General features: G+C 37.1%; 2 protein-coding genes across 6 annotated transcripts in view; both read left to right on the top strand.

Moving 5' to 3' along the window:
• KLHL20 (kelch like family member 20) overlaps positions 1-9,934 on the top strand; it is a 36,959-nt gene extending 27,025 nt beyond the window's left edge. For all 3 annotated transcript variants that reach the window (XM_075182442.1, XM_075182441.1, XM_075182443.1), the window contains 5 exons: positions 124-267; positions 2,751-2,884; positions 2,991-3,199; positions 4,054-4,160; positions 6,862-9,934. In XM_075182442.1, the coding sequence (XP_075038543.1) occupies positions 124-267; positions 2,751-2,884; positions 2,991-3,199; positions 4,054-4,160; positions 6,862-6,946 (679 nt within the window). In that variant the 3' untranslated portion in view covers positions 6,947-9,934. The remainder of the gene's footprint in view (positions 1-123; positions 268-2,750; positions 2,885-2,990; positions 3,200-4,053; positions 4,161-6,861) is intronic.
• Positions 9,935-16,454: 6,520 nt separating this feature from the next.
• LOC142099217 (calcium-activated chloride channel regulator 1-like) overlaps positions 16,455-23,295 on the top strand; it is a 58,883-nt gene continuing 52,042 nt past the window's right edge. For 2 of the 3 annotated variants that reach the window (XM_075182440.1, XM_075182438.1), the window contains exon 1: positions 16,455-16,671. In XM_075182440.1, the coding sequence (XP_075038541.1) occupies positions 16,504-16,671 (168 nt within the window). In that variant the 5' untranslated portion in view covers positions 16,455-16,503. Of the gene's footprint in view, positions 16,672-22,043; positions 22,123-23,295 lie in introns of all 3 variants that reach the window. The other variant, XM_075182439.1, reaches the window with a different exon arrangement.

The following is a 23,295-nucleotide window of genomic DNA, read 5'->3' as shown; positions in this document are numbered from 1 at the left end:
TATTTACTTATTTGTATATCATAACTTTAGCAATCGGTTTACTATATCTTCTGCAGTAACTTAATGATACTGCTATATTATTTTGAAAAGCAATTTATTTATTTTTTATTTTATTTTTTATAGATATGACCCAAAGACAAACCAGTGGAGCAGTGATGTGGCTCCAACCAGCACTTGCAGGACGAGCGTTGGTGTTGCTGTTCTCGGGGGATATCTTTATGCTGTGGGTGGTCAGGACGGTGTCTCCTGCCTCAACATCGTGGAAAGGTATTTGTGTAATTTTGCCTTTTGTATATTTGTATATAAAATGAATCCGGATGTATCTGATGGGTCTCTCTCTGATTGCCAGCACTGTTTAGAGTTTCACCTGTAACTAACTATATATCTATTTAGAGCTGCAACATACCAAGAGCAACGCAGGGTTTGATTTTCATTATATTTAGCTGGTGCTCTGAATGTTTATCTAAATGTCCTGGGTGCAGGTTATTTTTTTTTTGTTTGTTTGTTTGTATGTATGTGTGACCTGGGGAGAAAACCAGTGATCCTTAGGTCACTGTGCATTTTACAAAGGCTGATCTGCAATCAGCGCATCCTGACTGCAACTTTTAAAACATATAAAAAACATAGTATGAGCTAATCACTATTCTCAATCTAAAAACAAGAAAAATCCAACAGCTAAAATCCATGCGGTTAATGTCTGGGGATTAATGCAGAGAGGTTGTCTGAACCACACATTTGTGATCTGTATGATAGTGTATGGTTTTTGACCTTTTCCCTAATTCTTTTCCATTATATACTGAAAGTTAGTATAAAACCAAGTGAAACATTTTTCAGAAAAAAAATAAATATTACATTCACTTTGGTAGCATGAACAAATTATTTCTGATGCTTTGCTTAATTATGACAAGTGATTGTTTTTTAAAAAAAGTGAAAAGATTTGTTATTACATAAAAAATATATAATAATAAAGCTTGGACCTGAATTCAGATGGGAAGCTTTTCATTTATTGATATATTTTTTTTGTTGCTGCTTATATTTTGTATGGGCATAAGCATTTTTCTGTCCTAAACTGCCAGAGTAGATGCTGTATGCCAGTGGGAACACAGACGAACTACTAGTGAGAGTGCAGTCTAAGCTTAGAACACTAGCTACTAGGCATCACAAAATATCTACTTAAGAACCCCCTACTGGCAGAAGAAGAGACTGCAGAGACAAGTGAACTATCAGCTGTTAGATGTGCCTCAAATATTAATGTGAATTTTGAGCCAAAAACCTGTCTATGTGGTGATTTGTGTCTCTTCTCTTACTTAGTTGCTTGCTATTTATACTACTTTACAGTGGCATGGCCTAAAGGCACCTTTTGGCACAAATGTTAAAGAACATCTCAACTCTTTAAAAAGATAACCTCTTTTCTTTTTTTTTTTTTTTTTTAATTCACCAATTTAGTAGTAAAATGATTTGCAAATGATCAAGTTTTATTCTGCATTATGTGTCATATATAGCACCTACTGGCACTGTTGGTTTCATTTGCAGCCAACCCTGATCAGCTGTGAATTTCAAGGTCATGTAGTCGAATTTTGTACACTGTCGCCTCCTCTTCTCAAATATAAGTGATATGATTAGGATAAGTTAAAAGACCAAATGGCCCAAGGTATTTTATAATGAAGTCAGAGCTGAAAATAACAATGTCTGAATACTAGGAATGTATTGAATCCTAAGGATTCAACCAACCATGTTATGGCTTATTGGAACTAACAAATGGTGATGAGATTAATTTACATAGTCCCAAATTTAATATGATCTTACTCTGTTCTTTGTCTTACAAACAGCATTAATTCTGTGTGTGTGTTTTCGTTACCATTTATATTGCTGGAGTCTTCGGGGGGGATTTATGTGTAAAGGCTTTTTACATTTATTTTTGTTGTTTTTCACGCAAGGTTTTAGGTCATTCCTTTTTCATAACTGTTGGTAAATTCAGTGTTTGAGAATCTAACAATTTATAGAGCAAGTGTGTTTTAAAGAGTCCCTTTTAGTGGCATTCTGTAACAGAAACAAAGATTTGCTCTGATCATGGCTTGAAGTAATGAAAGCATATATTTAAAATCGTACATCTCTGATGTCCGAGAGAGGGAAAATTTTACAGCAATTTGCTGCTTTTGATTCGTCTTGGCAGAAATTTACATAGGTGAAGTGACTGCTTGTGTCCTTGTCGGAAAGTCTTCTCAATTTCAGGAAGTTGATAGGTGATTTATGATAGGTGATTTAGTGCCTATGGCTAAGTGGAAACGTTCAACACCCACATCTGCACAAATTTTTCAAAAAAGCTGCTTATTATTGGAATGACACATTAAATCATGCCACAACAGAAGTTATGTTCTTCCTTTTTTTTCCCCCTTTGTTTTCCATGATGTAATAATAGCAATTGCCATTTTTTAGAGGTTAAGTAGTTTAACCAACCTTTAAAACTGCTTGAACATACTATTCTCTCAATGTCCTTATTCTCATGACCAATATTATTCATTTAACTGTGTCAGCCACAGACTTTCTAGTGGAGGCATCAGATAGCCAGCAGGAACAAGCTACAAGTCATCAGAGCTGGCGATGAAACATGGTTAAGTTCTGTAGAAGTGGCGGACCCCATGAAGGGACAGAATCCTAGTTATCAGTGATGGGAGAGTCCTCAAACACTAAATGTATAATACAAGTCCTAGAAAACATGAGCAAATTCTTTAATGCTCACTTTCTTCTAGGTATGACCCAAAGGAGAATAAGTGGACACGTGTTGCCTCTATGAGTACACGGAGACTTGGAGTGGCTGTTGCAGTTCTAGGTGGTTTCCTTTATGCTGTTGGAGGATCAGATGGCACGTCTCCTCTTAATACTGGTAAATTCGGAGGTCTATAGACATCTTTTTTGATTCTTTTTTCTGTAGAAAGGGTTAAAAGACAACTTAGGCATGACTTTCACTGGCTCGTATTCTCCCATTTCAGTGGAGCGGTACAATCCTCAGGAAAACCGCTGGCACACAATATCACCAATGGGCACACGCCGAAAGCACCTAGGCTGTGCTGTGTACCAGGACATGATCTATGCAGTGGGCGGAAGAGACGACACCACAGAACTGAGCAGTGCTGAACGGTACAATCCCAGGACCAATCAGTGGTCTCCAGTAGTAGCCATGACCTCCCGCCGGAGTGGGGTAGGATTATATGCTCTATTCTTTCTTTCTTTTTCCAAGTTAATTAACTAAAATTTGCAAGTAAACGCATGTTTTATTTTATCAATTTTATAATTATTTGACCACATAAATCTTTCACAAAACATTTGGGCAAATATGTGCAGTCCAATTGCTGGTTTCTATGTGTTATCAAATTAGGACTAAATTTTCTAGTGCTTATTAATAGGACTATTAAACCAAAGATTGAAAAGGCTTTTATCATATAGTTTACGGACATGGTACTTAAATAGCCTTAAAGCATAAAGGTAAAATGAATATATGTACAATAGGTTGCACTAATTTCTGCATAAAAGCTTGTAAGTAATACTCTTCTAAAAGTAAACAACTGACTTTAAGTATTCATCAGAAATATTTGTGTAGTATTAGAGGTAATGTGCCTTCTAAGAAACAGATGAGCCTGTTGCTTTCGGACGAATAGCTTGACCATGCACCTGTCACACAATTGTTTGCTTGCGCCACAATTCCATTATGTTACTAAAGAATGAGTAGTGTTCATGCACCACAGTCTGACACTGCAGCTCTAGGGTATCATCAAATCAACATAAAACATGCTCCATGTGTAGATTTAATAATCATTTTTTTATACTAGCAATTCTTTATTCTATACCAGTGTTGGCTAACCTGTGACATTCCAGGTGTTGTGAAACTACAAGTCCTAGCATACCCTTCCAGCAAAAAGCTGCTATATATTGACAAAACATACTGGGACTTGTAGTTTCACAACACCTGCAGTGTCACAGGTTAGCCAACACTGTTCTATACCTTTGTCTCGTGTTAGGTAACTAAACATATTTTACTTTAAATACTTGCCATAGGTTGGCCTGGCTGTGGTGAACGGACAGTTGATGGCTGTAGGAGGATTTGATGGAACTACATACTTGAAGACAATAGAGGTGTTTGACCCGGATGCTAATACTTGGAGGTGTGTATCATCAGCATCACCACTCTATACTAGTTTTCTAGAACATTGGGACCATTGGCTTCATGGTAACACAATACATGTACAAATTCAATACTGCATTGTGCAGTATACTTAGTCTTAATTGATACCTGTGTTACATAGCTGTACTTTGCAGTTTTAATAACTGTTGCAAAATGACAAAATAGGTATTTGTGTAGAGGTGTGGTATGTCGGTGGTTGACTTGTTTGTACATGTTGTACAGTATGATAATTTAGAGCTCTTAAAAACAAGAAAACCTTCTTGTCCTTCACAGAAGGTGATATGTTTCTTCTATTCTTTTAACTGCATGCAGTAAAATAAAATAGTTTGTTTATTCTCCTTCCTCACGAAAATGGAAAAGAAGAATATAGCCTGCATTAAAGTATCAGAATATTGGCCTATTGCAAAATGGACACAAAGGTCCCATATTCTTACCTTTAAATGACCAATGGGGTGCATGTGTTTAATATAAATGAGCACAAGCACTTACCTGACAGGTCTTTGATCATATTGCTAACATTATTGTGATCACAGAAAGCAAGTTACAGGTTTGGCAGCTCTTGGTGATTGCATTAATATGCACTGAATACTGATTCTGTAAATAGAATGAAATCGTACTGTGGCAGCCAAGGCTCAACACTGACCACTGACGGTGAATAAGGGAAGGAGAAACAGACTGAACATTATAATCCGCATGGGGGTGTGGGCACAAGAATTTAACTCAGTAGACGCGTTGTAAAATTTATGATGCAATTTTATTGTCTAAAAAAATACTTTAGTTCTCTGTAAACTCTAATTTACCTTCTCTGCAGTGCAGTCAAGTCATTGCTCCTAAACTCAACTTGTCTGTGATAAGTAAATTCTTCAGCATTATCTAAATAATTCTTAGAATAGTGGGCTTCTGAAGGGGAATGCAATATCTGCTAATACCTTCTTAAATTGATAGCAGCTGGAAGAGGTAACAGGGACAAGAAACACCACAATATTGCTTAGATTTTTGCTTTTGTTGCAAAAATGGAATACAACTTGTCAGTTCCTCTTAACTTTTCATTCACAGATTCTAAACCTTTGTTGACACATTGATAAATTAATAATAATCATAATTGACTAAAAATAAACTTAAAGGGGCTCTTTTCTGTGTGCCTGTACCATAAGACGCACAAGCCTCCGGGATTCCCCTCCTCCTGTTCATCGACAAACACATCACATGAGACGTATAATATCACTCTGAGTAATGCAAGGTGCATACACATGGACCTCCCAAGAAGTGCAGGATTGAACATAGAAAAAGAACTTAACAGTGCAAGATGCATGTATGTTCAATCCTACATTTTCCCTATGTTGCCCTGAGCATGAATTAATGTGCACGCACCATAAAGCCGTTTTATTTTACCTCTACCATATGAAAAAGGTGTAGTTTAGATTAAAGATTAAGGCTAGAGAGACAAGTTTATCTAAGAATATTTTCTCAAGCAATATAAAATTTCTTTTGTTACTCCTGCTTAGTAAAATGCAAAGCTGCATGCATGACGGGTAATTTGTTTATTTTATCCACTCTAGAGTGGAGTGACCGTTTAATAGAAACATCAGCGTACTTTCAGTGGTACATTGGTTAGTGCCGTTGACTCGTAACACTTGCAGTATGTTCAGTTTTGACTAAAGTCTCTGAACAACCTATGTTTGTGAAGTTCCAAAGACCGATTGCTAGTTTCAATGGCTTCTAACTAATTTGTCCTGGCGTGTGCATGCTTTGTGTGCCTAAGGTAAGGAAATTAGATAGTAAACTCAACAAGGGAAGATATTGATATCTCCAATTATACAGTGCTACAGAAAATATTGATGCTATATATATGACATTAGTGTGTTCATATTATGCACTCCAATCTATTACACAGTCGATTTTGTAATGTTTTCTGAATGAGGCTGATTGTACGTAGAAATGAAAGCGTACCTGTTATTCAGTTTAAAAAATAACATTAATGTGAAAGGGCCAATACACCTAATATACAAGTTGACATGTATGAAAGAGATACTAAAACATTCACACACATACGTAAAAGTTTAAGAATTTTATCAGGACTGGTGATAAATGAGATAAGGAGGTTATAGTGGAAAGAGAGATATTTCTACACACCGTAGACCTAATATCAGTATTCCCATTGGAGGACACAGCAGTTACCTTTTCTTAAGCCTGAAATAGCTGATGAGAAAGAGTAATAACTATACTCTGCTGCATGACACATAAAACTATATATATATGTAAATGTTCCAATACCTTGAAAGAACTTGAAATATTTTCCAAGTGTAACTTACCAACTTCTCGTTAAGGCAACTTGTGTTTTAGTGTTGGCGGTCCTTAAATAATACAGCCTGATTAAAAGCCAATTTGCTATGTACAATATGTAAAACAACCTTTACTGTCTGTCTGTTTCTTCCTGCTAAATTCCCTGGGTCGCCTCCATAATAATCTGTGAGCGCTTGAAGAGGGTGGGATCTAAAGCATAGCTAAAAATAACATAAACAAAACCTCAAATGAAATGGGTATTTATCTGATGCTTGACAGTTATTAGATGTTCTGAAATAATAACACCACTTTATTCCACTTTGCAAAGTATACCCCAGTGTGTTGGTTAATAAATTATCTTATTAGAGACCAATCTCTACTTGTTTTTCCATGTGCAGGTTGTATGGAGGCATGAACTACCGGCGGCTGGGTGGAGGTGTTGGAGTTATCAAAATGACACACTGTGAATCGCACATCTGGTAGCTTATCTGGTAGTAAATGAACTATATAAAAGCCTCCATTCATGGACTCTGCATGAGACTGACCTCCTCAAAAGAAGATAGAAGACCTTGTGGTCCGTTGTTTCACCGAAGAGCCACCAAGTGTCCATTAGTAGAAATAATATTTCTTACTAATATTTTTTTTCTGTTTATTATTTATGCCCCAGAAAAAAGTTGCAAGTTTTATTGGGTCTTCATTTTTTGGGGAAGAATCTGACTCTGATTTGGTTCTCTGCTGGTCAGGTTTGACTTTCCCAAAACCCACTCACTATGAAGGCGATGTACACTTCCCTTTGTTATCTGGACCTGAATTGGGGTGGCAGTGATGCAAGGACCCTGTTCAAAAGCTACAGATATCAGGGAATCTTTGTTTCAGTATACGAGGTTTGGCATGTCCAAGGCAATTTCATAACCGAACAGTTATGAGGTTATAGCTTAATAAGCAAGCAAAAAAACGAAATAAAACTGAGTTGAGTGCTATAACCATAGCTAAGATTTTAGTCTCTAAATAGATGTTCCTAACCGAACCTCGCTTGCGTTATATCAGCTGTCCCCAAACATAGTAAGATGCTGCAGTACATGCTTTGTACAGCCACGTGCACTAGTGTCTCTCTCCCAATTCCCTTGTGCCTCTAAAACCTGTTGCACTGATTACTAGCATATATATACTGGTCCAGCCCATGACTAGGCTACACTTCAATAGTGTTGCCTTTTAAAGATGTAGCAAAAAATTGTATAGTTTGTGTGGAAAGCATAAAATTTCTGTAGAAAAAAAAAATTACTTTGTTGAAAGGACGCACTCTTCAGACATTAGAAAGAACAGTATTATGTTCATCAAAACGCAAGCATATAAATATCTACACATCTGCAACGCAATAAACCTACTTACAAATGCTCTTTGCCACATAATATAGAAGTGTAGTGAGTTCTAAGGTGCTAACATTAAATACCTATATATCTTTAAGGCCAACGAAGACTGTATAGGGTATAATTTATTTGTACATGAAGTTTGCAACACATTACATTGGCTAATGAGACTACATTACAAATTAACAAATCAAGCCTAGGTTCCATTAGGATGGGGACCAGAACAAAATGTTAGGGCTCACTGTGGCTGAAATCAAGGAGTCTCAGGAGTGGGATCACCCTCACAAGCACACACCTTACAGGTTGCATGGGCAACTTACTATTTATTTTGCCTTTATAAATGTGTGAGCTCTGTGTAGCGCAGGCCAGTGTTGTCAAACTTTAATCCTCGAACTTGGAACATCCAAACTATGTTTCATCTTTCATTTACACTACTAGAATGACTGACTGATTTCTTCCTCTCCATTGCTTGGAATTTTTTTTTTTTTTATTTTTTTTTATATCTATCCTATGTTAACTGATTTTTCTGTTCTTGAAGTTTGCTATCACAGTTCTGGGTTGTAGCATAACCACACATTAAAAGATTGCTTTGTAGAAAATATTACCTGCAAATGGTGACCTTTAGGCTTGTCAAATTCACTGTAATTTGAAGCAGTGAAATATCACATCATGAATGATTTTATATCTAGAATGCAACAATTTGTCCTATTGATCCATAAGTAACATACATCTGCAGTAAGTAGCAAGGGCAATAAAGACACTGTGGCTAAGTACATTTGAAAGTGTGGGGATCTAGACAAATAAACAATGTCTGACTTTCATTTGTTGTAAAGAATTTAAGCAGTCTTGATCCATTGTATTGTGGTATAACTTGTCTGTTTACAGCTCATTTTCGCTAAGGTTATATACACACTGATGTTAAAATTCTTCATTTAAGTCATACTTGCCGAATTGTGAGTTTTCCCTTCCTGGAGGGGAGATCTCACTGGAGATTTCTGGGGACATAACCAAGTGGAACACGTTTGGCCCCGCCCCCGAAACTGACGCAACCATTATAGCCTATCACAGCATAGGGTGGGGCCACGAGGAGGCGTGAATTGCGTCGCTAAGCCCCGACCCCTCCAATTAACTAACCGAACTGGTCAGGATCCGTGAGGTTGCCCTGCTTTCCGGGAGTCCGGGAGGACTCCCAGGAATTTGGGAGTCTCCCGTACCTTCTTGGAGAGTAGGCAACTATGATTTAAGTTAAGTGCATGTGAAAATAACAGTACGCATTTGCATTATTACATGCATTTAGAGTAATATAAAATGAATACATGCATATATGTAATGTAGTTAATTTGCGTTTTTACTTGCGGTAAAAAGTGCATCGCAAATTCCAGTGTGTACATAGCCTAAGGCAATAGCACTTCTACAGGAATGTGTCGGATATTTTCTGTGCACTGCATTATACTGCAGCATAAATTGCCAGAGAGAGTCTACACTCAGGATTACGGTTACACCGTGAGCTTACATTGTACAGCTTTTTTTTGCTAGTTTCTTTTAATCTTAATGATCCCTCCATTGAAGAAAACTTAACTGTGATCCACTGCCCTGAAGTGTCCAGAGACTGCAATTCCTGGCATAAAGGCTCTATTGGACTCTATGAAGTTTATTAAGTGCTGTTTGCAACAGCCTATCATCCGTATTAAATGTTTGACAGAATCACCTGTGACATTGATTTCCCAAAAAGTTTTGTAGTCATTTAACTGTGTAAATCTTGTTGCTATTGAAAGAGCTGATGGCTATTCTGGCTGAGAGCATGAGATATTTAAAGGCTACCTGTATGATCTAGATGCTGCCTTTACCTACTTCTTATCCAGCAAAGCTAACTGTTTCATATTTCTGACCTGCAACCCACTCTCTGCTTCAAAAAAAACAACTGCGCGATCAGAACCTAAAAAATGAAGAGCATGTGCACATAAGGTGAAGGAAACAGAACATTTGAACCTTTTTATAAAGTGTTGTGTAAATAAAACGTCTACCTTGTCATCTATGCTTTTTTAGCATGTGTAAAGAAGAAAAAAAAGTTACCGTAAAATAAATGTTATTGCTTTTTTTAATACTTTGGCTTAACGTTGTTTTCTTAAGTTACAAGAGGAATTTACTGTGAACGCTCTATGTAATTCAAGAATTTCACGTGTCTCTTATATTCACTTCTGCAGTAGGAAGGTAACAGATGTAGTCAGAGTTGTATGCTGAGAGGTTCCTCTGTCCAGTTTGACCACACTCCTAATGTGCCGAATTGGGCAGAATCCATCTGTTTGGCACATAAGTCAAACTGGATAACTTCCGGCATCCTTAGGGACCTGTGCGGATGGGAGATGACCACAGGTATATGTTTGATATGGAAAATATTCCAATCATATTTTCCAAAATAAATCTACCAGATTATTATTTAGCTAATTTTCAAAGTGCACAGGGTATTATCAGGCTGATTGCCAATTAGTGCTTTGTCTGGCTCTATTAATCATTAACCATTTTGAAAATGGGATTTTATTGACTTTTTAGTGTAAAAACTTTACTTTGATAGCATTTGTCACCACATTTTTAATACTCGTTTTTCAATCATTCCTCAACTAGCAGAGAGTTAGTTATTTTATTTTTGGCACTATGTCTAGCCACCTATGCCCACTGTAGGTAGTGCGCCATACTTTTTTACAAAATTTTGTCTAACTTTTTATCTTTTAAATAAATTGATGTTTTCTACCATTCTGCCAGATTAAGTTAATTCGAGAGAGACCACCACTTCAGCTGACATGAAAATAACTAGTTCTAACAGGCCTAATCTTATCCTATTTTTAAGACTCGATAGGTTTTATTGTTTGTCGTCGGCCCCCCCGCCCCCCCCCCCCCCCTTCATAACCAGTCCAATTTTCACATTTTTATAATGTGTCCGTTTGCCATGGAATTGCTTTTTAGTGTGCGATTCTATACAATGATATAAGCTCTACCATGGACTAAAATAAACAAAATTCAAGCATTCTCTATTTTTGTGATTACAATAGCTACTAAAAGCAAGCTTTAACAATCAATATAGTTTACAGACTTTTTATAGGGGAAAAATTTAATTTTTCTATGATTTCCCTATTTGCTTTTTTACTCAATTAATGCTACCCCAAATATGTATATTGAAATTAAATTAGCTTCTCCCAAGTATATGGATATCAATTATTTGTACTTTATGCAAGGTCTGACTATTGATATAAAGTTTCAGGAGATTCTAAAGCAATGAAAAGTTAAACTTTTCTTTCAGAAAAGTGACATTTTGGAAAAATAAAATAAATTAATATATTCCATGCTTTTTTCTTCTTTATTTTAGCACCCTTTTCAGATCTAAATTTACAATGTTTTTTATATATTATGTATAACTTGTTTTACTGATAAGTCGTTCAAGAAAACATTATGTAAAACAGGGTTAGTATGTATATAAAAAGTGTGGGGAATTACTATTTGAATAAAATAATTGCCACATCATGGAACTTTGTTTGATAAGTCTAATTTTCTGAGCTGCCACTATTTACAGTTTCTGCTTCTTCATTTTCACCAAGTTTATGAACTTATGAAAACTTGGTTTTCCCGCATTGAGTCAAGCTTGTCTACCCTTTCACATGTTTATTTCTTAATGTGTTATGAGTAATTCCAAGTATGTACCTGGGTATTCAGAGCTCGTACTGTGGAGATTCTCCACATTCTATAAGTTTATAAAAATATATTAAGCCAGTTAAACTATAGTTTATTATAAGAATTGAAAGTCTTTTGTGCTGCTTCTGTACTTTTGGGTCACACGCTCACAGGGCCAGGATAATGCAAGTTTCAATGTCAAAGCCTTTAGACTTCTGTCTTTTATCTTTTGTAGGCTTTTGAACAAGCAAAGCATTAAGCTCATTGTTACTGATCTCTATATAAACTAATACAATGACTATAAAAGTATTCACCTCCCCATGGACTTTTTCACATTTTGCTGTGTTACAACATGGAGCCAATAATTGATTTATTGAAATGTATTCCAACTAATCAACACAAAGTACTCAATGTGCCAAAAACATTAATCCAACCATTTGTCCAAAGTATTTCTGAACAAAAAACTTTGGCAGTAATTATAGCCCTGATTCTTTTTGGGTAACTGTGTATCCATTCTGCACATCTAAGCACTAGAATTTTAGCCCATTCTTCTTGGCAAAATAGCTCAAGTTCCATCAGATTGGATGGTGATTGTTGGTAGACAGCAATTTTTAAATGGTGTCACCACAGATATTCAATTGTATTGAGATCTGGACTTTGAATAGGCCAGTTCAGGATATTAACCTTTTTGGTAGCAAGTCACTCCACTGTGGCTTTTGCTGTATGCTTTGGATCATTGTAAAGTTGGGAGATTAATATTATTTTAAGTCCTAGTGCTATTGTAGACTGCAGCAGGTTTTTCTCCAGTATTTCTCTTGATTTTGTGCCATCTATATTCTCCTCTATTTTTATGAGTTTACCAGTCCCTGCTGCAGAGAAGCATCCCCATACCATGATGATGCCACCACCGTACTCTCCTGTAGGGATGGTGTTTTGAAATGTGATGTGCAGTGTTAGGCTGGTGCCATGTAGCATTTAGGCTGAAAAGTTAAATTTTGACCTCATCAAACTATAGAATCTTCTACATAGTCATGTCTCCCACATGTCTTAGGGCAAAATGTTGCCAGGCTTTGATGTTAATTTATTTCAAGGGCTTTCTTCTTGCCACCCTCCCATACAGTCTAGATTTATGTTTTCCCATGCACATTTACTCCCACCTCTGTCATGGAAGACTGTAGCTCCTTTAGAGTTGACGTTGGCCTCCCTTGTTACAGCTTTTCTCGTACAGACACTTAGGGGGGTATTTGATTACTCGCTGCTGCACGTATAAAGTGCCAATTCCGGTACTGTGCACATGGAAATCCGCAATGTTGCAGTACCGGGACTCATGCGCACAGAAATCCGCAATGTTGCGGTACCAGGACCTGTGCGGCCACGAATCGTTTTTGAATACCCCCTAAGTTTTGGAGGACAGCTTGTTCTAGGTAGATTCACGGTTGATCCATATATCCTCCTTTCTTGTATGAGGGAATTAACTGCTTCGGGGCATATTCAATGCCTTGAAAATATTCTTGTACCCTTTTCCTGATTGGTACTTTTCAATGACCTTGTCCTTGATCTGCTTAGGATGTTCATTTGTCTTCATTGTGTAGTCTATGTTTGGAAATGTGCTACCTACCTGGCAGGGAGGTCACAGAGACAGGTAATCATGTGATGCACCTTAATTTCAAACAGATGGACTTCAACAAACTATTAATGTGACTTGTGAAATAAGTTGGATACTTCAAAGAAAATCTAAAATGGATATAGGAAGGGGGTAAGTACTACTTCAATCGCTTATTTCAGTTTTTTGTTTAAAATTAATTTGGGCAAATGGATGAAATCTTTGTTTTGGCACATTATCAAATACTTTGTGCTGATGGATTTCTTACATCTAAAAGATTCCTAGCAACCATTCGGCACCTAATACGGAAGTTCTGGCATTTTAAACACAGTGAGTGCAATGATTGGGAGTGCAGGAGCAGAATCAATTTGCTCCTGTTTATTACCTGGACTCTTGAGCTGGCACCATTACCACCCGCCACTTTTCAACATAATAGAGCATTAAATAAAGAGGGTGATGTACAAAGCATTTGTATGACACACACTGTTATAGTAAACTCTGCAATATTGCTGTATAATGTCTGGAATAAAACTAAGGGCACATTTTGAGCAAATCATGGTTATCCATCCAGTGATCTCATTTATTATTTTTTCAGAGGGTACTGTGCCATTAGTCTATACACTATAGATAATGATGGTAGGATCTAGCTTAATTTAGTGATGGGTAGTTCACGAATGATCAGTTCAAAATGAACTAATCTTCAAAGGGAACTAATTCATTTAGTTCACAGTTCTGGCAAAAATAAGTTCATCAGGAACTAAAACAAGTGGGAGGAGTTAGACAGAGATAAAGCAGAGCAGCTCCAGCAGATTCGCTCACTCACACTGGCTCTTTAATTCCTATCTGTAACAGGAAGGAAGAAAGCACAAAACAGTCCATGAAATAGAAATCTAATTAAAAAAAAAAACATCTGAAATTGCACTGACTAACGGCCTAAGTGTAAGTGAGAGTCTGTGTGTGTGTGCGTATGTTCATGCTACTCACCTTTTTGTGATAAAATCACTCTCCTATTAGTCTTAATTCTGGCTTTGGTACTGGGCCCTGAACTCCCCTCTCCCTGCACTTCCTATCTGTGCTAAATAAGCTACTAGGTTTGTGGGTGCTACTACAGCAGCACTGCTATTCAGCTCTCATGTAATACTCATGAGTCAGTACCTCTATACTACCACAGGTGCCGCTGCTATGCTCAGACATGGTGTGGGACTTTGACTCATGACAATATAGTTCAGTGATCAGCTATTCTCCTTACTCAGTAGTTTAATAGTTCATTTGGCTCTTTTGGCTTTTTCGATTCATTAATTTATGAACTAACTGAACTAAATAAGCTAAATTAACTAAACTGAACTAAATTAACTAATCTTTTGAACTAATCTTTATAGTTTGCGCGTCCTACCAGAGTCTGGGGAGTCTTTATGTTGTCCTGCTGTCTCCTACTTATTTTTGTAGCTTTCATTATCGGCGACTTAAGTTTAGTTGCTGCTTCTCTATATCCTGGAATCTTGGGGTTCATTTAATAATGAGGCCTCCCTACCTGCACCCAGCCCCAACATCAAATTAATGGCATTCACATTTAATAAATAGACCTATCCCTCCCCCCAGCCAGCCCTGACTATTAATTGATAGCATTCAGTATTAATAAACAGACCTATTCATGTTATGATTCCTAGTAAACTCAGGAAGTGGCCACGGAAGTATAATACAAATGTCTTTATTCCGGCAAAATATTTAAGTAAAGATTCAGTTTAAGGAACATGCAGGTTTTCATAAACAGGTATAACTCCCAACAGAAATATGAACAGGTGTGGCAGGAAGGTACACAGAAATAACAGGTTCCAGTGAATGCAAATATAGTTTAAATGCAGGGATAAGAATGGCGAGTTACCCAATGCCAGGGTGCAAGAGTCTGTCCAGGGAAGCAAACAGTCCAGGCAAAGTACAGGGTCACAAGCAAACTAGCATAATCCGGTAATCAGGCCGAGGTCTAGGGCAACGAGAGTTCAAGCAGTATCCAGTATTCAGGCAGAGTTCGGGGTCACAAGCAAAACAAGCATAAACGGTAAACAGGCCAAGGTCACAATGGGAGATCAAGTATCAGCAGAACCAAACTGGAACAGGGGAAACTCAAGCAGCAGCCAGGTATACACGGATGAACTGCACGAGCACAGCTTGAGGCAGGTATTTGAAGCAGTGCGACAGGTGCAGTTCTAATTAGGCATAATGCAAGGAGATTATATTAAATAGACTTGCGCTCAGACCCCCCACAGCCCCAACAATTAAATAGTATTTACATTTAATAAATAAACCTATTTTCCCCAAATGGTTCAAACATTACATAAATCACTTTTTACATTTAATAAATAGACCTCCTCCTCGTCACACTAAACACCACATTCAATTCATAGCCCCCACATCACCCCAGCATTAAAAAGATGGTCTCATCACCTCGATTTAATTTAATAGGCATTACCATGATCCCACAATTAAGGTAAATAATCCCCACCATCAAATAAATTGCCTCCACAAATCAATATCACCCATCCACTATTAAATGATTACCATCCACCCTCACCATTAAATTGAGCCAAGCCTTCACCCCATTTATTAAGAGTTCTCCCACACTTCCCTTCTTCTATCCAACGCGCTGTGTTGTAGAGGCAAAATCTTCTCTCTGCCTCGTTTCCTGTGCATGTGGGGAAGGAAAGCCACATTTTTTAAGTGCTCAAAGCTTTGGCCAATTATCCTGTTTCCACATCTAGGAGTAAATATATTAACTTGCGATTCTAGCAAATCGCCAATATGTGGCGACTTTGCCAGCATAATTTTAATTGGCAATGTGTCTAAAGGCAAATCTTGCCTTTAAACACATTGCCATTTTAAATTGCGATGGCAAAGTTGCCAAATATCGGCAATTTGCTAGAATCGCAAGTTAATACATTTACCCCCTAGAGTCTTAGCCTTCTTTGCTAGGCTGGCTGTGCTTGAAGTTAATAGGTCATAGCACAGATTACATAGGGCCTCTTTAGATTATTTAGTTACAAAGTAATGTTCCTTTGCAAATCATAATTAAAAAGTAATAATTTGTCCCACCTGTAAACTGAAAAAGATGCATCTTCATCAACAAATTGCTACTAGTTCCAGTTTTGCATTTCGTCTATTGTAGCAGTAATGTTCAATGTAAAATATAGGTTTATATAAGGGCTATAAAAGGTGGAAACTTTATAAACATTATTCCCCCTACATCATATAACAATTAGATGATCATGTGATAAAAGTTAAATTAGGAAATAAGGAACACCTCCCAAAAAAACAACTCCCAAACTGGTCTCAGAGACTGACACACCCTATTTTATACAATGCACTACTGAGACAGTATAAATTCTTCAAAGCAGAGCAGTATTATTGTTTCAATGATGCAGGTAGCCATTTGTCTCTTTAGCTTGTTTTTGATGCATGATTTACACCACAGCACACTGACAGCATCATGTGTGCAGTTAAGAGACAATGGTTATGAAAATATACTTATAGCTGTTCACCCACAAGTTCCAGAAAATCCTCAGCTAATCACAACTATCAAGGTAAGGCAGCTTTCTAGATATTGTAGTGTAGGGATAGTCATAACGCCTAATATGTCAATTTGTATATGTATGTGTAATGAATAACAACTGATCAATATTATCCGTATCAATTAGATATTGTGTTGAAAAGTAAAATGATTGGTCTGTATGAAATATAAAACGTTTTGTGTGCGCTATTATTTATTATTAGTTTTTCAATTTTATTTGTATTCATTTTAGGTTTCGGATTTGTATTTATCCCTGCTTTATTTTTCATGGCAGTTGCAAATATGGAAATCCCCAGTTAACTGAAATGATGACGATATAATCATTTAGTATGCTAAGCTGCTACATATTGCACACACACAAACATACACATATATTAAATATGCCATATAATAATAATAATCTGATAAATGCATTTGTAAAAGTGTTTTCAATGAAAAAAATTAATCAAGGATGTTATTTTAAATTGTATCAAAATTAGATAGTCTTGCGGAAATTTACAAAGTTCCTCTCTACTAATTCCTATCAGACCATGCACTTAAAGGCACATAACACCTCATTTGATAAACTTTTGCCTAAAATGATGCTTCTCATTGTGCAAAGTCCGGGTCACTTTTGATAATTTGCCAAGAAGCACAGCAGTCAACTTCAGCTGGTGGTGTCATTTATACCATTCACTCAATAGGTTTGGTTCAACAACACTTTCAACTAAACTAAAGCAATACGGCTGTCACTTGTTTTCAGCTAAGTAAAAAACTACAGCCCACTGAGATTAATAAGAAAAAATACAGTGATAACAACTGTAGCTACTAATTACAATTGTGCAATAGTTTCTATGTAGACTATATATTCCTAACTGAAATGCTTTAATATACCGAAAATTATGTACATTTTTGATAGATCATCTTTAAAACATAAAAAGAGAACTCTGATCATGATCAATTGGGTTCCATAAAAATAATGTAAAAGTAAATTAGCAGCCTCAGTTTTCTTGTCATAGGTAATAACATACCTCCCAGCTTGCAAGTCCTTAGTGCTTGAAAGCCCTAGGCTGTCCATTAGCTACTTCCCTCCCCCCCCAACATTCCCACCCAAGGGACAAACATGTCTTTGGGCAGGACAGCTGGACAGAGCTCTAAATTCGGGACAGTTGGGAAGTATGGGTAACAGTAGTCCCGAGGTTCATTCTGTAGATCAGGGTTATGCAACAATTATATCCCTCAACTAGGAAAACAAATATCTTAATCATTTAAAATTAACAATTAAAAGCAATAAAATATGTCATGGCTGTCCAACTGGCTGCACACATTTCTATATGGTTCCCAAATTGATTAGGTGCAGGGCCGGACTAAAAATCAGCCCTGGCATTTAAAGCACACAGGCCCATCTGTTGTGGGCTCCATGCAGTATATATGTGTACACTGATGCTGGCGTAGTGCGCGTTGCCTGTGCAGTACAACATGATGTATTATAAGTGGGTGGGTGTGGGGGGTATTTATTTCTCCTAATGACCCTCAACATTACATTGTTAGCACCCCAATAACATCAATAAATACCATGACAATACATTATTAGTACCAAAATTACAGTAATAGATAACCCACCACACACACTCATACTACATCAATACCCACCCATATTACAGCATTACCCCCCCCACCATTCCAGCAACCAGTATTACCCCCCCACATTATAGCAACCAGCATCACCCCCCACGTTACAGCAATACAATCTCCTACTTATTAGCAATACTAAGCCCCAAACACACTACAACATTGCCACCAGCACGCCACCCCATACTGCAGCAATACCACCAATTATACAGGCACCACTGTAGGAAACCAATGTTTTGCTATTTTCAAATCTCTCACAAAATAGCAACAACAGAATACTTACACACATATAGTTAACAGGTACCATTTTCCCTCAATTAAATAGTAATGGCAGAATTTTCATGAATCATTCCACATGAAATAAAACTAATATATAAGAAAAAACATAACTATTGAATGATCATTTGAACCCACACAGCCGCATTAAAAGTATTTCCATCTACAGCATAATGTCAGAGAAAAATTATTTTTTTACTACAGTAACTGGATATGCGTCTTTTCTATTCATTTTAAATAAGACAGTATATAAATTAAGGGGGATAGAGGAGGTGGGTGAGAGATAGTTGGATGTGATCCATCAGTTTGATTAGATAGGAAACATTTAGATTATTACCTGGAGTCTACCCCCTTGACTCACAGGCAGGGCCGACAAGAGGAATTTTGGGCCCCGGTACAGCAACTTCTTTGGGCTCCCATCATATTCAACAATGAGAGACTTGCCTTTTGCAGAAGTTCATATTCTGCCACACCGTAGCACCCCCAGGTCAAATTATGCCACCTAATATTACCCTCAATTCATATTTGGCCATGCAGTAGTGCCCCCAAATAATATTATGGCAGAGTAGTGCCCCCAAATCATATACCATACAGTAGTGATCCCAAATCATATTATTCCACATTAGTGCCCACAAATCATATTATGCCACAATAGTGTCCCCAAATAACATTATGCCATATAGTAGTGACCCCAAATAACAGTATGCCATAGTAGTGCCCCAAATCAATAGTAGTGACCAGACAAAAACTCATTCACAAATAAAAATTGGTACAGCATATCAAATCAGAGTGTGAGTCCCAGGAGCAGCTTAATACACCATTTACAATGCAAACAAAAATAGATCTATTGACACAATCACAGATAAAATTTATGACAATCAGTGTTTTTTCCTCTTAATTAAAAATCACTGTACAGATAAATATGCAAGAAACATTACAGCGCAATAATGAGCAATACATAGTGTTTTAAACGTCATTGGATGCACAGTAGTGCCCCCAGTTCAACAAAGGATGGTTAAAAACACATTGCACACGAGAAAATATATGAACTTACCTGCTTATGGCATCCTGTGTTTTGTTCTCCTACTGGGCGCGCTGGGCGAGGAGTGATCACCAGCTGTCAGCTCACACAGCAAGTCGGGAGCAGGGATAGAGGGCAGTGGTCGAAGTTTAAATTTAGAAGTGGGGGTATGGAAAATATACGTGAATGGAGTATGAAGGCTTGATTCTTTTTAACACTTGTCCCCTCTGTGCATTCCCATTCTTCATTACTACTTGTGTTTTATGATGGCTGCATTCCTGACATTCCCATTCTAAAGATGTCTCTCCCTTTACACTTTGTTTTACCTATGCCCCTGCACAATCTTCTCCTTTGTCCCTCTCACTTAAGCCCCTGCACCACCTTCCAGGGGGAAGGGGGTGCAGGAACGGGGTGCTCTCTCACCCCTCCTCCTGCACCCCCTTCCTCCTGGCTCTCACCCCTCTTCCTGCACCCCCTTTCCCCCTGGCTCTCTCACCCCTCTTCCTGCACCCCCTTCCCCTCTCACGCCTCTTCCTGCACCCTCTTCCCCTGGCTCTCTCAATTCTGACAACTCCCCCCCCCCCCCCCCCCTGCACGATTCCCTTCCCCGCTCAGAAGAAAGAACAAAAACTGGAAACAGTGCAGAGGATAAGGGGAGAGGGAGCGAGGAGCCCTGATCCATTGCGCAACAGAGGTGGCTGGTTCCTGGGGAGGAGCCAGCCACCAGAAAGCCAGGGGAAGTGTCGGGCCAGCCCATGTAGTCATCGGCCCTTCTGGCATTTTCCAGAAGTGCCAGATGGCCAGTCAAGCCCTGATTAGGTGTGATAGTTTTCTTTATTAATGCTAAACAAAAAATAGCTCAATAAATAAATATGATGGGAAGGATAATAAGATGCAAAAAAACAATTCAGGGCTGTGCAATTGGTAAAACATGGCCTATATAAAACACACAATATCCCCTAGCACACTTTTGGCAGGCAGTGCAAATTAAAGACTACAATTTAGTTGCAGACATTGGGTGAAGTTTTAACTGTAATATGGAAAAAATATGGGAGAACAAAATAGACATATAATACATAATAGAAGATTATTATAAATGAAAGGAGTGTACAGGGTAATAATTTGACTAAGCCTAGCTCTCTGTGGGAACACAACTATTATGCTGCTTCCTTACTGTGTGTGCCATCATATATATATATATATATATATATATATATATATAAAATGAATAAGATATATATATTTATTTAACAAATTTCGCTTATGATTTTATGTTTTTAATAAATGACTAATTTACAATCGGCATAAATATAATAATGCTAATAGTGTTGCGGAATTAGTGGCGCTTTATAAATAGCTGCTGATTATTAATTAATAGGGGGCAAGCGAATAACAATTTTTATATTGCATTTGCGATCAAGTGAAAAATTATTTTAGCGAAAAGACCGGAGTATGATCTTATGATCTCAAGTTTGTTATCAATCAATAATAGAATAGCAGAAAATCATTTATTTTTCTCATTGGATATATTTAGATGAACTATGTTAATCAAGGAAATATTTTAGTGGTACCTATGAATGGGGAGCTAATATCAAATTTGTTTTTCATCAGCTCTTAACGGAACTATATACTAGTGATACAAAATATAGAGTTTTGCAAATATTTCAATAGTTTTGGAGCTGTTGTACATATAAATGAGCAATATATATTAACATACTATTTTAACAGTGATATTACCATTCATTCTGATTAAAGACCATTTAAAACACAAAACTAATAGAAAGATCTTGAAACAGAAAAGCAATAAGTTGTGTGTCTAATGATTATCATCTAAAATAAACTACAAGTCATAGGTTTAGTATTTAATGATTAGCCGTTATATATAACTAAATATTCCAGAAATACAGCTGCTAAGTACTATAAGTGGTATTACTTTTGATGTTCTAAAGTGATTATAAACCTATTCTGATGTGTATTAACATTGAATATTTTTTTTAAATTAAAATAATAAGGGAAACGTATGTATGAACAGACTGGACTACATGTTCCAGTGAATAAGCTTCACAATATGCATTTGAACATATATTCGCTCTGATGGTAGATCTAGTTTAACACAGTTTCTGTTTTTTCCCCAGCAGATAAGTTATTAATGTAGAAATCACATAAAATAGAAAATGCAAGCAGTATCTTAAACAGAAAATCTTGGAATGTTTTTTAATATAACTATATAGATATAATGGGCATAATTTATTAAGGAAAGAAAAGCAAAGAGAGAGAGTAAATTTGCACCTTCGAAAAACCAAGTTGCCTTGGAGGGGGTGGTAAATTTAAAACGGTGGTAGTCAGTTTCATGGTACTGACTACCCCAACAAAAAAGACACCGACATGAGGATTCCAATTGAATAGTACACCGACCTGCCAAAAACACTACTTACCGGAATGCAGATTACTTCATATTATTACTTGCTCTCTTGCAGACTGCAGAAAATGACATCATCATCAACCGACTCTTGCCTTAAAGCGGCAATGGACGGACCCGCCTGTCATTTATGTCATGTAAGTAGTATTTTAGGGGTTAGGATTGGGGTTAACCCTAACTTCTAACCCTAAAACCCCTAACCCCTAAAATAATACTAATTATTAATGGCTGCAATAATAAACTTAAAATAATTTATAATAAAACAAAATTAAAAAAGCACAACTAATGTAATCATTTCATAGTGTATGTTAGTAATCTACAATTTCTGACAAACAGACATTACATATGCAGGCAAATATGATCTAGGAAACAATCACTTGTTAATTGAAACCTCAAAACTGATATTGATTTGTTCAACAGTTTAACACTTGGCAGCAAAAAAGAGTATAAGATGACCTTGCATAGAACTGATATTTATACATAGCTAATAATTCTGATTATGTCTCTGTCATTATCAATCAAGAATTCCTTCCTTCCTCCTAATTCCTGAACCTGCTGTCTTATGTGTCAACATTCCCTGAAGCCAAGGTAACACATTGCAATAGCTAAGCTACTGTGAAGGACCTCATTGTTGCCCATTTTATTTCCATATCTATAAACAGGATCATATATATTAACCTTTTTAACTAATTCCTGCTCTATCGTTAACATTTATTTGTTGTAAAAACTCTACCACCCCAGGGTGATGCTCCCCTCCAATTACACTGCACCATGACTCCTGCTAGGAAAGCACTATGTATCTGTTCTTCCTGATAGCACTACACTCATTCTACACCCTCTGGTAACCTCACAGCCCCTTCACTCCTCACACATTTGCAGAGATAGATTGGATCCCTACAGGTTTTATGCTACAATTCATTATACATCTCCAAACCAGAAGAACAAACTACTTTTAGATACTTACATGTGAAATGAACTTTCAAATAAAATATAGCACTAGTTTAAACTTACCACTGCACATTATTTGAACCCCAAGGCGCCTGTGACCAGGGGTGGTGCAAGGTTTCTCAGTGCCCTTGGCAAAGCTTCAACCTGCCACCCCTGCTACCCCCAATTCCCACTTCCTAGTCCCTCACACACTTGACATTAGTAAAATAAAAGCCTGGCTGGCTGGTAAGGCTGCAGTCCAGATGTACTGATGTGCATGTTAAATATGTTATTTGCATGTTGTAAATAAAAAATCTCAATAAAAATACTTTATTCCCAGATGCACTCATGTACAGATGTATTGATGTCTGATGCGGTATACT

The sequence above is a fragment of the Mixophyes fleayi genome, chromosome 8 (genome assembly GCF_038048845.1).
Source record: "Mixophyes fleayi isolate aMixFle1 chromosome 8, aMixFle1.hap1, whole genome shotgun sequence".
Classification (NCBI taxonomy): domain Eukaryota; kingdom Metazoa; phylum Chordata; class Amphibia; order Anura; family Limnodynastidae; genus Mixophyes; species Mixophyes fleayi.
The sequence above is the reverse complement of the archived record's forward strand: the minus strand, read 5'-3'. Positions and strand labels throughout refer to the sequence as shown.